The sequence below is a fragment of the Rutidosis leptorrhynchoides genome, unplaced genomic scaffold, assembly GCF_046630445.1.
Source record: "Rutidosis leptorrhynchoides isolate AG116_Rl617_1_P2 unplaced genomic scaffold, CSIRO_AGI_Rlap_v1 contig96, whole genome shotgun sequence".
In the NCBI taxonomy this organism is placed as follows: domain Eukaryota; kingdom Viridiplantae; phylum Streptophyta; class Magnoliopsida; order Asterales; family Asteraceae; genus Rutidosis; species Rutidosis leptorrhynchoides.
Genome location: NW_027266889.1, coordinates 85,774 through 101,655, shown reverse-complemented (window position 1 = coordinate 101,655; position 15,882 = coordinate 85,774). Strand labels below are relative to the sequence as shown.

The window sequence follows — 15,882 nt, the reverse complement described above, 5'->3', positions numbered from 1 at the left end:
ATCCAAAACTCAACACTTTGTTTATGGAGGGAGATCACTTAGCTGAAAAGTATATAAAGATAAAGGTTTGTGGCTCATGTTTTCAAGGAATGAATGCCTTGAAGGTTCTGAGAATGTTCCATTGCGAGTTGTTTCAGGTATCATTTCAGTTTTTGACAAACCTTCAAACTCTGGAATTAAACGATTGCAAATTCAGCATGAATGGCATTTCTTCAATTAAGAATCTGAGCAGCCTAGAAATTCTTCGAATCATTGATGCAGATGTGTCTGAGTTACCGGACGAAATCTTCGAATTAAAGAATTTGAAGGTACTACAATTGATGATTGTGTCTTCATTAAGAAGTATTTCTCCTCAGGCGATCTCAAGATTATCCAATTTAGAAGAGTTTTGTGCTCTTGAATGTCTCGATTTTTTAAGAAATGGGAGCTTTGAAGAGCAGGACGAGAGCTTTGAGCAGGGCAAGGCATTTTTAACGGAGTTAAATAAACTACCCCGTTTGAAAGGATTAACACTGGAAATTGATGAAAAGCTTATCGCAGCAACAGGCTTAATTTTCCACGCATTGTCAACGTTCAACATTAGTGTGATATCTAAGGATTTTGATGTGGACTTTGCTGACTTCACATTTGTTCATACAATAACCTTGAAGTTTGATCATGTGAATGTACGCTTGTTCAGTCCATTCATTAACTTATTACCCTCCGTCGAAAATCTTCATCTATTGTTTTGTGATGGCTTTCGGAATATCATCCCGGATGTTCACAAGGGAGGAGACATGAAGGATTTACGTGAACTTTATCTTAACAGTTGCCCAGATGTGGAGTGTGTGTTCGATTTAGCACATGTTGAAGACAGCCTCGGAATTACACTCTCAAATTTGACAGATTTATTTTTGGAAGATTTAGATAAATTGAAGTGCATATGGAATGGGCCTAGTCAACATTTTCGTCTCCAAAGTCTTAGAAAGGTAGAGATTATGTATTGCCCAAACTTAGAATATGTGTTCCCGGTCCACATAGGTTCAAGTTTGCTGCATTTGGAAGAGCTGTACATATATGACTGCGCAGCATTAAAGCACGTGTTTGCAGCATATGGATCAGGTGGAAATGCTGACATGATCACGTGTTTGCTTCCCAAGTTGAAAGGTCTCCACCTCAAATATTGTCCCCAGGTACTATGCTCAATTAATTTTTTATATAAACATATTATTACCTCCATAATAAAAATATAATGTCAATATATTTATAATTATGCGAAAGAAGAAATACGTTTCATTTTTCTTATATTTATTTCGACAACATATCTTCTTATAATAGAAAATTAATCATACAAATTTTTTTGAAATCAACTTTAAAAATAGTTTTATCCAAAATTAATCATACAAACCTTACTTTCAATAATAATATTAATTTTTTTCATCTTAAAAAAATTCGTCCATGCCCTCTCACTAGTGTCATAAATTTAAAATATGTCATTTGATGAGTATTTTATGTTAAAGGGAGTATATAATTAAATTAGGAAAAATAAATAATTTGACACATTGAGATTAAGTATATTATAATTCATAAATTTTTAGTATTGACCTTAACGGGTTGGATACCTCAGGAAAACTTCAATTTCTGTCTAAGGAGGTATCATTTTATCTTCCCAGTATTGGACCGTATAACGGTAATAGGATGTCCTCATATGACTACGAGTTTTAGCATTGATACAAATGGAGCCGTGCACGCCAAAGCCAGAGCAGAGGTAATCATATTTCCAAACTTTAAAACTTATTATACATATATGTTCCCTTATTTTGCCTCAATATTATAAGTACTAATTTTCGTTTTATTATCAAAACTCCAAATATGTTGAAGGGAGAAATGTCAACTCAAGCAATAACTTCCACGTCATCAAATGATTTTGTTGATGATTTTGAGTGGGAACGTGGTGACACTGAGAGTACACTACCACTTTACATGGAAGCAGATGATTGATTGATTTGGTACACGTGCATGCAGTTTGACAGACAATAGACATCCGGGCCTGCTTGCTTCTACCAAAGTGTATACAAATGGAATCTTTTAATTTGTCACTTCCTTCTTTTTACTTATTTGTTTCAGCTTCTTTCTTGCTATGTTAATTGTTGTGTGCATAACATAAAATTCTACCTGAGAGGTTGAGAGAATTCAACTTTTTTTTTTTCATATACATGTATGCATTTAAGACCAATATCTGCAAAAAGAAGTCATCATTGCTTCAATTCACATTTTGGTTCATACTTAAAGTATTTCCTAATTTATTTGCTCAAAACCAAACTCGATGTACCTGAAATCCATAATATACTTCGTGCTCAAGCTCTCAACTGCCTCTTCAACCAGTTGAATTGTAATGCTTGTCATTTTCTGAAGATAATCAGCAAATATTGTAGAGAACTTGTTATAGACAGATTCAAAGTCAACAGAGAAAAGATTATCAAAGTGGATGGATTGGTTTAATTTGCTCACCCATGAGCTTCTTCTAAACCAAACCGTACTGAGCGGAAGCAGCCTGCTAGAAAAGAAACATACATTGACTTGACTAAATCATTTGGAAGGAGGCCCTGCAAAAAGAAACATCCACTTAAGCTTGTTTAGTTCTGATGCATCAGCATGTTGCTTCAACCAATCCTGTAGTGCTGGATTGCTGCACCAAACCTGAAAATGGAAAATTGACAGTGATCAGACCGCCATCAACATTTAACAGAAAAGAAAACCTGATACCAAAAATACATGCAGAATAAAAAGATGATATATGTAATATTTCAAATTCGAAGATCTTCCCAACATAGAAAAAGGTGTTAGATGATTGTTAAAGGAAACGCAAAAAGGCCAAGGGAGACTTGTAGGATGTTATGCTACGTATTAGATTGCGAGCCCTCAATTAAATAATGACATGAGCGCATGGGAATTTCTAATCCCACCACAATTTCAATGCAGGCGGCTTCTCATGTGTGTAACCAACAGAAGACATTATCTCAGAAAACCAAGAACTCCATACAAATTCTCACACAGCGAACAAACAAAATTTCATGGTAGCCCTTCTTTATGCTTTTATACTGCAACTTTTTCGGGTTTTTAAAGAGTATGATTTTTGGGTGCATCAAATGATCCATATGCAGTAATTGATACGTAACCTGAAGGTAGAAGATTTCATCCATTATTTTTGCAGCCTTTATAAGTAATACCAGAGCTTCCTTATCAGCATCTGTCAGCCCTGTAAGCTACAGTGAGAAAAACGATTGAAAACATTAATCTAACAAAAGAGAAAAATCAATTATCATTGCAAAATGTTGCTAAAAAGGAAAAATTAAGGCAAGTGTGACTTATCTTTTATAACAGTAAGGAATGCACGGCTAAATTAAACTCAAGGATAAAATTACTTGAATTTCAACACAACCGTCAGTATCCTCACCTGAAGTGTGAAGGCCTCCAAAGGAATGGGATTTTTAGTTGTCACTAAGAACCTTGTTCGTTATACTCATTGTTGATGAATTTTCCATCATTTATGACGCTGCATGAAACAACTAAGTCAAATGATTGGACAGACCACATGGGTGGAGAAAATGAAGATCCCCAAGTCAAATGGGAGACGATTATCCCTTGCATTATGATGAATTGTCTAATAAAATATAAAGGTTTAGGTATTGCCAATCGAGTCGAGACGAGTCGAACTGGAGCGAAACAAAAAAGAACAGGACTTTAGTTAGCTGGAAGAAGAAGAAGAGGAAGAGGATGAAGAAGACAATGTTTGATATTTGTCCTTTAACTTTGATAATTATTACGTTTTGAACTTTTTACTTTTAAAATATTATATCTAGCTCCTTGCACTTTAGTTCCATTGATGCAAGATGCTCTGTGGCGGCATTGACCCAGACCGTTACGTTTATTTAACAGTGTTGATGTGGATTGTGGTGTTTTGGTAATTTAAAAGATTATTTCTTTAGAGTTAAACAAAATGAAAAGTCTTAAAAAAACATGCGACGGAAAAAATAATAAATATATATATAAAATAGTATTATATAACCCAACTCATATGTTTAAACGGCCCAATTCAACTCAATCCAGATTGTTTGGGCTTTTTAATTTCATTATTAGATTCAGTTTGGGTTTACACAAAAAACTCCCGCGCACATACCGTCGCCCACCGAAAATATTATTTTTCGTCTTTCAATACGTGATCAAAAAATTAGATAAAATGAAAAATATAATATATTTTGATATAAATTATATATGATTTTATGAGAATTATCATTTTCAAGACAAAATGAAAAGTTTAAAAAACATACGACGAAAAGATTAATAAATATATATAAATATATTATATATGATATGATGGGGGCTAAAAAAAATATTACTAAACATATTGCGAGCTACTATTTTCGTCTCTAATTATTTGTCATTTTTTAAATATAATTTATATAGGAAAAATGACAAGTAATATTAACGATAGATAGAGTATATTTTATGGCTAGATCTGTCGAGGTACGCAACTCGATCAACTGCAAATTGTCTACTAATGCAATGAACGTTATTCGAAGCACGACTCTTCTAATTAGTCTGTCTCTGTTTCGTACGAGATAATTGAGGTTCAAGTGTTCAATTAACTATATATATATATGCAATTGATATGAAGAAAGAATATTCTATACTTATGGCAACAAAATGGGTCGAAGTCAAACGTAGACTTAGATTCCAATTTCAAATAAAATATTATTTAAGTCGAGAAATTTTAAGTTGCACGTAACGTAATACGTTATCTTTACACTCCATTTTAGATTATGATATTTATACTATTTATGTGTTGTATTTAGCTTATTATGGATCTCACATTTTATATAAAAATTTATGTTATTTTAATTTATGACGTGCCTATAATTATAATAAATGCATCACATAAATAATACTCATATAAATATTTGAATGAAGTGTGAAATAACACAATATTAAATTCCAATTTGAAGTATAACATTATTTAAGACATCGTCCACAGAAATATAATTATTGCTAAAGCTTACGTATATATGATTCTTTGTAGCATAACACTTGTATAAAATAGCAAGGAATCAATGAATTTGATTAGTTTAATTTGAGTTCTTATTAAAGATATCTTATACGTAAACGGATGTTGACGATTACACGAATACAACACGATGATGTTAAATGACTAGCGATTAGTTGCCTTGGTCAAATACAGAAACCAGCTCCTAGTGAATTTTAAAGTTTACCATTTTGGTTATACAGTTGCCAGAAAAAGCAGACAGTTTTTATAACTGTAAAAGTTTACTTCTTTTTAACATTCAAACCAGAGAGCAGGAACCAACCTGGGACATTACAACTCGATAACTGTAAGATTGTGTTGGAGCACCATGTAGGAAGACAATAGTTCCACGCGGACTATCCGGCCTTCCTAAAAAGGTCAGAGCACCAAATTACAGATTTTCATCTTTCATTTTAACAACATAGAGATTGAAGTATGAATTAGGAGATGATCTTTTACCAGTTTCTCTAACGAACCATCTTAACTTCCCGGATTTGATAACTGAACCATATTCCTTCCCTTTGTCTTCAGTCCTCTGAGAAATAATAATATATATACATATATCGAACAAGGTTCTTACAAATAATATGAAAATTACCACTCAAATGCACTCCCTTACTTAAATTCCTAGCTCCACTACGAATCATAAGGTGAATTAGTATACCAAGGTTTAAGCTTTGCACGGCTTTCTCTATGAAGGAACACTACGATATAAAAATAGGAAGATTTATTTTTTCAACAATAGTTATACTCGAAAAACCGTTAGGCTTCATTTTCAACTTCTTACTGTATATCTTATCACTTCCTCACAACTGATTTTCATTCTAAATTCATCATCTCAAATACTTTAGATAACTGTTTTCTAATTTTCAGTTTTTCAGTTTGTTTGGTCCATCATCTCTAATGTCGTGATAAACCAACCGGTAAGTACAGGATGTTTTCATGTCATTTAGAGTTCTCCAACCCAATGAAAATATTATTTAACGTAGGTCTTTTTGCCGAGTGTAATAAATAGAGAGTGTACTCGATATTGCAGTTTCACTTGCATCAATCTCTTCCAACATTTTCAAACCCCCCCAAATCCTATGGCAAATTATCAAGCTTAAAGCAACCAGATACATTGAGTTCCTCAAGTGATTTCAAACTACTTATGCCTCTTGGAAGACCTTTAAGGTCATAACAGTTGTCCAAGTACAACGATTTTAGTCTTTGTAGGTTTACAATGGTGTAGGTTTACAATGGTGGATGGTAGTTCTGATATTGCAGTAAAACTTGCATAAAGCTCTAGCAAGCTTTTCAAACTCCCCAAATCATCTGCAATTTATCAAGATTATAACAATGAGAGACTGAGATACTCAAGTGAATTTAACCCATTTACGCTTGGAAGAGCTTTAAGATTTTTGCAGTATTCCAATCTCAACCATTTTAGTCTTTGTAGGTTTACAATGGCGGATGGTAGTCTTTGTAGGTTTACTTTTGTTCCCTCCCAGAGCTTTTCAATGGAGCTGTGAGACATTTCAAGACGAACAAGTTTATATGGTTCAAAGCTTGATGGTAAGGACTTTAAAGAAGAACTATCCCAATCAAGTGACTGTAAACTTCTTGGAAGGAAACTGAGACCACGAGGAGTCTGTAGAAAACCGACGAGTCGATTCCCTGTTTTATTCACTACTGTGCGGCACTCACAGTTTGCGAAAATGAAGCTTCTTGGATGCATTTCATCAAACATGTTGTAGGCATGAGGTTGATTGCTTCCCAAGAAATAGTTGTAGCTCTGTTTTTGTCATTCCAGGAAATACTCCACACTGCAGAATGAGATTTCATTCTTCAATTGTCGATTATAATGCTCCCGCTAGCCACTTTGAGTCGAAAATTTTCTGGATTCTCACAAGCATTTGATCAAACAGTTGTTGTGCATAGAAGAAAAACTTGCTTCTCAAGGCACGTTACAAGCTCTGTATTCTGCTTCTCAAGCTACAAACCAGAATTCTCCGAGTGCAACTTTCAACCTATACTATGTGTGCATATCTTAACCAATACATCATACTTCAATCCTACATTTATATAACTACTAAGAACTTGAAAGGAACAAATTTAAGACACTTAATCTCCATGAACTGACCTAAGCAAGTGATCCCCAGTTCTTGCAGTTTCAAGATTCACCATCATGTAGCTTTGTTTGGCATCCACTTCTAGGACATGGTTTTCGAACTTCCAGAATTGGCTTTTTAGGGAGGAGACTTTCTTCAAACACTTGGCGTGCCTTTGAGAAACTTAGGCTCCAAGATGCCATAAATCCATATTGACTATTTCCCATAGACATAAAAACATACCATTTCATCAACAAATTCATAACAGATGGATGCAAACATGAAGTACTATTGTCTCGAAGAGTAACACAAATTAAAGCTTGAGATGATGATGTATGGCGTGATTGGTATAAGAGAAAAGAAGCTTCACCAGGATCTGACACACCAGATCTTGCGGAAGATCTCCAAATTTTGTCATTGCTAATATTCTATAGGAATTGATTAATTAAGAACTTGTAATCACCAAATTAAGAGAAAGCTTTATGTATTTATAAGGTGTTGACAAAAACCTAAACCAAACTGGAACAGAATTTCTCCTATATATTTCAAATAGGACAAGAATTCAAACTAACTAAACCGCTCTCCATCTGCGTGAAGACCAAGTCATCGCGTCCACAATCATTGCTTTATCAGGGTTCCTACAACAATCAAATTAATCCATTTTTTTGTTTTTGTCCATTTTTAATACTGATTTTTCTGTTATAAATATTGTGCGGGAGTTGTTATAGCACCAGATATCAACGAGCCCAGAATGATTGAATAGAGCCTAATATGCTCAAAATTAGTTGAAGCCCAACCCAAACGCATCAAGATAAGGGTCGGAAGGGTTGACTGGACCGAGTTAATGATAAGAGCGAGTAAATGATAAGAGCACATGGAACACATGTGCACGAGTTGTCCTTATCTGAACGGACTGTTACACTCATGATGACCTTACCATTACACCAACTCGTAAATACCTCTATTTATGACTCGTAACCTTCCCATTCACTACATCCTTGGAGGCCAAGTAAAGACTCCACTATAAAAAGGAAAGAGCACACATGAACAAAACAACTCACATCCACCTACTACACCTACACACACTTTGTATAAGCACTTTATATTGTAATACGTCTTCTAACTACTGAATAAAGACTTCCTGATCTTTTCTGGTTCATCAAATTAGGAGCACACATGAACAAAACAACTCACATTAACCTACTACACCTACACACACTTTGTATAAACATTTTATATTGTAATACGTCTTCTTAGTCAATAAAGACTTCCTGATCTTTTCTGGTTCATCGGAAGTCACGAAACTTCCCTTTCACATCACATTTTCTACTGATCACCAAGTCAACATGTTTGTTGACCAAGCAAAAGCTTGTTTAACAAGTTGCGTGCAAAGAAGATATATAAATTTATGTGATATTGTGTTTTGATGCTCGATCGTACTTACATTTTAATTATTCATTAAACGACAATCTAAAGTTTGAAGTTTGAAGTACTTGAATGTAAGCTTCGAATGAAACTTGCTTAGGAACCGCTAAGTTCAAATGAAACTTGCTTAGGAAGTTAGCAAACTTGGAGGGCTTTTTTTTTTTTTTTTTAATTTTGCAAACTTACGAAGGTTTTTATGATGATCGTACTTACGAAGCATGAAGTACGGAGATGCTTTTTCTTGATGAAGAGGTATTTCTTATTTTTATGATGATTTAGTTGATTATTGTAGTTTGTTTATGATAAGAATTTAAAGAACAAAACCGAACAATAGAAGATTTTTTTTTTGGTTGGGGGAGTTTGTTTGTTGGCAGTGAATTACAGTAAGTAGTATTTCTTTCTTTCTTTCTGGTAAACGACACCGTAGTATAACAAAGTGAGAATTATTAACAACCACTTCTCTTATTTTTCTCATTAATTAATTCAACTGTCTTATGTATATGTACATATTTATACTAGAAAACAGCTGTTTGTACGAAATGAAAATAAAAGGACTTTATCTCTTGTAAGACGACACCGTTTTGCATGTTTTGAATATAACGGTCAAATGGGTAAGAACTGACTGAATTCATGTTATCAACTACGATACAAGACGAACCAATATGTACGTAGTTCTTATTAACAGTAATTAATTATACCCCTTTAATTAATCTCTTGCATCATTCTAAAATGTTGCGGAGATAATGTGAGAGTCGACGGAGACAATTTTGCTTTGGCAACTACTATAGCATGCAGGACACTAAAATATTGGATGCCTTGTTGATGAAGTCATGTGTTTGAGTTTAGCAGTAAGGAAAAAATGCAAAGGAAATAAAATAAAATTAATGCCCTGTTTTGATTCGAGCAGTGTTGAAAATTCGTCTCAAGGAGAAAATAAAATTAAAAACAGGGGCATGAAGATATATAAATCGAGGGATTGAAATTGTTTGATTAGCAAGCAACCATTGGCTCCAACCAATACCCAGTACTCTGACATAGAGTTTTTATATTGACAAAGCTTTTCAAAAACTTTTGTTATTCGGTATTGACACTACTTTTAACAATGCCAATCAATTTTGGACTTTTTTTAAAAAAAAAGGTTTGACTTGGGGTGCTACGTCATCAGCTTCCAAAGTCGAAAGGTATAAAACTAACTCTGCTCATGCTTACAGAGTTGAAAACAAGAAAAACAGAACCTATGAACTTGTAACCGAGAAAATGATAGTCTCAATCATGTTTGAGTTGATTTGAATGCTGTAAATTAAAGGCTATATGAACATCACTTATGCAGAGGCATCAGCCCTTCTTATTTGCTAACTCTATATATATATATATATATATATACACATATATGTATATACACAAGGATTAGAGTGGTGTTTCGAGAGGACATTGTAAACACTTATAGTTTGATACAAAGCATTAAGATAGTCATGCGTTTTATTTTGGCAAATAGAAAGGGCCATATGTGTGTAGGAATTTTGAGAAGGTGGAAATGATCGTTAAGATGCAACTTGTTTTGTCTCTATATATATAGTTCAATAAGAAGAAATCGCACCACAAACGAGATATAAATCATCACTTTGCGCACCGACATCGGCCAAATTGGAGACGGAGAAGAGATCGTATAGAATGATATCGCAAAGATTAGCTGTGAGAGCTGAAAGGGAATGATGGGAAAAAAGCTTTTCAAATGTGTAGGTAAAGTAATAGAGTTTGTGAAAAAAAATATGAGGACCAAACTGCAAACCTGGATTTCTTCAGGGACCTGAAGGTACAAAGATTTTCTGGACTACAATGGTTTATGTAAAAGGGTGAACCCGATTCCTTCAAAACAAAGATCGAAGCTTTTAGTCTTAAAAATGTAGATCTTTAATTTGCTTTGTGTTTTATTTTATTGTCATGAATAAATTAGTGTAGTGTAGTTTTTGCAATAATCACTCTTCTCTTGTTTTTTATGGTAAAGGAGAAACCTGGTTCTAGTCTTAAAAAGGCTCAAGTCTCTCGATTTAGGTTGATGTTTGAATGCCTCTGTTGCTGTTTAATGTCACTTAGAGGTCTATTCTAAGTGTGGTTGAAGGAGACTCTGAGTTACTTGTTTTTCAAGTTTTCTCTCCTATGCAGACAACCTATTCGATGAAATGTCTCTCTATACTATATGATTGATTCTTGCAAAATTTCGATTGTAATGCTGATAGTAGAATATCAGGAAGCAGTTTTTATCAGTATGTAGTCAGTAGTATGTCCAGAATTGAAAACAACAGAGCTTTCATCAAGTACCTTGAAAAGCAAGCAACAAATAACAGTGTACACGCCAACTGTTCGATAAAACGCTTGTCAGAAGCTGCAGAAAAGTTTAACTCGAAAATGGATAGATGGATCGTAGTCATACTCTTAAGAATCAATACATGAAATACGTTATGACTTAGATGTATCTGACGATAGTTTTAACCAATAGGCAAATTTAGCGATGCGCTCTAGAATTCTATACGGATCAACGTACATTGGCGTTAACTTGCCTTACTTACCGAATCGTATTACTCCTTTTCATGGTGAGACTTTCAAGAATACTAAATATCCTTCTTCGTTCTCGTTCTCATTATGGGTCCAGCTGATGGATATTTTAAAGTACGTGAAAATCGAAACTTAATACTAGAAATCTAATACAAGAAGCTTAATTTGAATCCTTGCCATTCTAATGGCAAGTCTAAGTGATAAGGAATTTTTTCTCGATCCTCTGTACGATTTTGAGTTGATAAATAAAACGTGATATATCAACCTTGCCTCCACGTTTGAAACGTAGAATGCATATCCTGAAAGATAGCTTCTAACATGCTAGAACTTTTCTTCATTCTCTGCGTCGATCTATTGGGAATTGAAACTAAGACTCTCTCGTAGGAAAATGCTACAATCTAATTCCTTGATGGATAATAGGTGATCATTAGGAAGGAAAATATTTGTTGAAACGAATTACTGGATCGTTGACTCTATTAAAGGAACTCTACTAGAGTTTACTGACATAGAAAAGTATATGACACTTTATCTTAGGATTTTGATATCCTAGATAAATCATACTTCGCTCTTTTACTGAAATAGTGCGACCCTATTGAGATAATCCAACTAGATTATCTATTTAAGAGATATAGTTTAAACTGAAGATTTCTATAGGTATCTATCATCTAATCTAGAGACTTCTAACAGCTCTGCTGGTTATGAAACTATTAACTGATTATTTATTCAGACCCATGAATTTCTATTTCTAATACTGATTATAGACAATGGTACACTTTCTAAATAACTGATTAAAATCATGTACAACTTTGACCTTAACTTGACTACATCTTATACTACATGGTCATTTACCTCATGCATATTCAATGATCCATTATTCTAGAATGTGACTTCTTATTGACAAATGCAACAGGATGCTTATATAATTACTGACACATGATACATGGTGCATCTTACTAATAACATGTCTATATATGGCAATTGGTTCATGCACACATTTAGTGACTTAAGAAATGTGACATCATGGTGATCTTCTTATAATAAATTTCCTAGTTATGCAATACTCCACTTTAAATCGTAGTCCATGCGATTCTGAATGTTTCTATAAATGTTGACTTCAAAAATAAAAGTACATATGCTTATTTTTCATGCTAATGCACTTCTTCCTCGCTAACTGACATACATTTTACTTAATATGCAATGATTATTAACTGAATGACCGTATCGACTATTAATCATTCTTAATTATCTCTTCTAGACAATTTACCATTTAGTCAAAATTCTAATAAAATTAAAATTTATACTTATCTAAGAAAACGTTATTCTTGATTCCGAAAGAACTTGCTACTAAAATATCAACTCGATTAATCAATCATCAATTATTCTATCATGACTATATTGCACTTTACCATTTTACATTTATCATAGTCTCATTTTAAATTCATATCTCAATAATTCCAATCTAACAAAATTTTATCATGCATTAATAGTTGACTATATTAACAGTTTCTATTATCCCTACATATAAAATTTCATACTTATCTACATCTAACTTATCTGAAATTAACTGCATCTAGTTATTCCTGATTTACTTCTAATAAAGAAAAATTAATTCTAACCCTTCTAAGTAATTATTCTTATTTCTATTTCCGATCTTATAATTTATTAAGTGATCTGTTATTCTATTACCAACATAACTCATTACTACTAACAACTGATAATAATGACATCTATTAATTAACACATGTATTGATATTTCTAAATGCAAACATTTTCTATGTATGACATTAGTCTCTCTAATCATCATAACAAAATATGTTCCAATGCATGTTTAGACCTTAACATTATGCACTATTACATCTTATCCGATCTTTAATACTCTTTTTAAATATGTGCCATGATGATGCCAAAGAAATGCTTATGCTTTCATTTTATATTTAACGTGAATTAAATCTTTATCTGATGGAAAACTTTCTAACTGCTTAGACTCAAAATGTCTAATGCAATGCATACTTTGAAAGTTTATTACTCTAAGTGATATCCTGATAATTCCTAGAATTCTTAAATTAAACTGGTTATTGACCAAGGACTAAACATTTATCGACTCTTTCAATTGCACATTGCAACAGATCATAGAAGTTATTGGGAATAGAGGAAGATATTGGAATTGCGATTTTATAACTTAGATCGTTCATGAATCTCTTCTCATCAGTGTCTCCTTTATTAGGAATGCACTATAAGTGATCCGTTCATCATCGTCGAAATACGTGTCGTATCGCGAAACTAAATGTAGAATTTATCTGGTCTTTCATCATCGTCAAAATACGTGTCGTATCGCGAAACTAAATGTAGAATTTATCTGGTCTTTCATCATCATTGAATCTTTGGCTCCAAGGCTGCGAAACCTCTCAATTGGCATTTTACCTCCTCTTCGGTTCATTATCTATCAAACGGCGTGGCTCCTCGAACTTCTGGATTAGGCGACGATGCCTCATTATTACGATTAGTGGAATCTCGATCTAGCTATTCAGGGTTAGCATCCTGAATCTGGCGGATATTTCGTCAAACGCTTATTAGCTACATATCTATACGTAGAAGAATATCTTCATCGTCTACTTCGATAAGCAGAATTCTTCATTCCTCGTGGATATGGCTCGATCGATCATGACTTGATTTGATTAACTTTCTATAGATCATCATTTTTTTTCAACACATCTTTTCAAAACTTTAAACGAAAATTCTTATTTTAAAAAATTATTTCATAAAAATAATTTTATTCAAATCGACTCTCGAATTGACAACTGAAAAAGAAAATTTATGCGTGATCACGACTTTTAAAACTTTAGTTGATCCATAGTCCGTCATCTTATCAGAACATGACTTATTGATTTGTCTTTCATCTTTCACTTCCATCTTCATCGTTTGTGTTACTTGAACTTCAACTTCAAGATTTCTCACATTTGAGAATAAAATGACATCGTTCATCGTACGAGTCATAAAACCTTTAAGCTCGATCGTTTATCGTTTAAGTCATAAGACTTTTAAGTTCGTTCGTCTAATTATCTAATGGTTTATCTCTTTTAACTCAATTTATTGTAACGATCCGGCCCCGCCTCAGCCCGTTGGCCGTTCTCTCAAGGTCTACTTTAATTCTAACGTGTTTAGCGAATCCACGAATCATAATCGCAAAAAGGGAATTGTTCCTATGAATCACTTACTCTAAGTAAGTATTCACGCACGTATATAAAACTTAGATACAGACCTCGCAGAGCTTAATTTCACCTAGGTATTTTTCCTATGGTCATTCTATACCCCAACATTTTTCCAAAAGACACTTAACCTGGGCTCTGATACCAAAATTGAGACATCCCACTCATGATTTTCCCTCTAAGGAATATCCTCCAAAGACGGAAGATCACTCGAGGAGCGTCTGGGGTTAACACTTATCAATTTAACAAACAAATAAATATTTAAGTTTTATATTGATAAAACATAGTAAAATAAATTAATTACAAATAAGGTTGAAATATTAATAAAAGCCAGGTTAAGTCTAAGACTCACTTCGGCACAAGTGCCGCCCAACAGGTTTATTTAAGTAAGACCATCACTATGCTCTGCTCGAGGCTGTGGAGTAATCTACCTCGATCTCCAAACGATAACTTATTCTACTCGTTACCTGTAAAAAAATTTAATTCAACGTTTATGAGATATAAAATCCCGTGAGTAGGCCGTTAATTATAGGAGGAGTTTTTCCCCCCTTATATATTCTAGATTCTACCCACGTAATATTTGAAAATATTATCATGAAATGCATATCCAAAATCTTAAATGATTTTTATCTCAAATAGTTTATATATATATATATCAAAATATATATATATTTTCCAATCAATTCAGACAATAAAAATATGTTATTTATTTATATAGTAACCACTTTAATCCCACAATCGAACCTTTACCGATAAATCGATAAAGTCTAGTGTCCTACCACCGGGACAAGCTACCTTTCCGCTCCCCAACCAGGCTCTGGTCGAGTTTTTGAACTACGGCCCGCGGCCCTCCGTAGCCCAGCGCCCCGTCATGACAACCCAAATCCGAGCATTCCGTAGAACCGGCGTAGATTCATAGTGTGAGTCCCGTCGAACTCACGAATCAGTTTATGTATGTATCCGTCCGAGTTCCCACATGTGGTTACATGTAATAATATTTTTTATAAATCTTTACGGATATTTATCCGATTAATTTATTTAGAATTCTTTCCGAATATTTTCTCCCACATTATATATATGATTATTTATCATATAATTCATAATATTTTTCCCAAAATATATATATATATATATATCAATTCCAAATTATTTCCCAATTCGTATATATATATATATATTCGTATATATATATAATACAACCAATCCTAGGTAGCTATTATATATATATATATATTATATACAAAACAACATGCATGATACATAATAAAAACATAAGCGCCTTCTATAATTAAAAGTCTACTCACAGTGATGAAGACCGTTAATTAGCTAATCGGTATTAGATACTTCTCCAATGTCGTCCGTAGTTTCGTTACCTACTAAACGATATATATAACAATCATTATTTTCTAATTTTATAATCAAAGAAATATCTAGACGTTCTATTTTAGTTAGATTAGATCTATAAGTCGTGTTAGTATTTACTACGACTTAATTCGTACACGTCTCACTCGTCGAAATACCTCTAAGTTACTTTCAAAATATTTAT

At 33.4% G+C, this 15,882-nt stretch overlaps 1 protein-coding gene across 1 annotated transcript; it reads left to right on the top strand.

Moving 5' to 3' along the window:
- The first annotated feature begins 23 nt into the window (after window positions 1–23).
- LOC139885335 (uncharacterized) lies at window positions 24–1,980 on the top strand. Its single transcript, XM_071869251.1, has 3 exons — window positions 24–1,172; window positions 1,607–1,747; window positions 1,861–1,980. The coding sequence occupies exons 1-3, from the start codon at window positions 24–26 to the stop codon at window positions 1,978–1,980; spliced, it is 1,410 nt and encodes a 469-aa protein (XP_071725352.1).
- The last annotated feature ends 13,902 nt before the right edge of the window (window positions 1,981–15,882 follow it).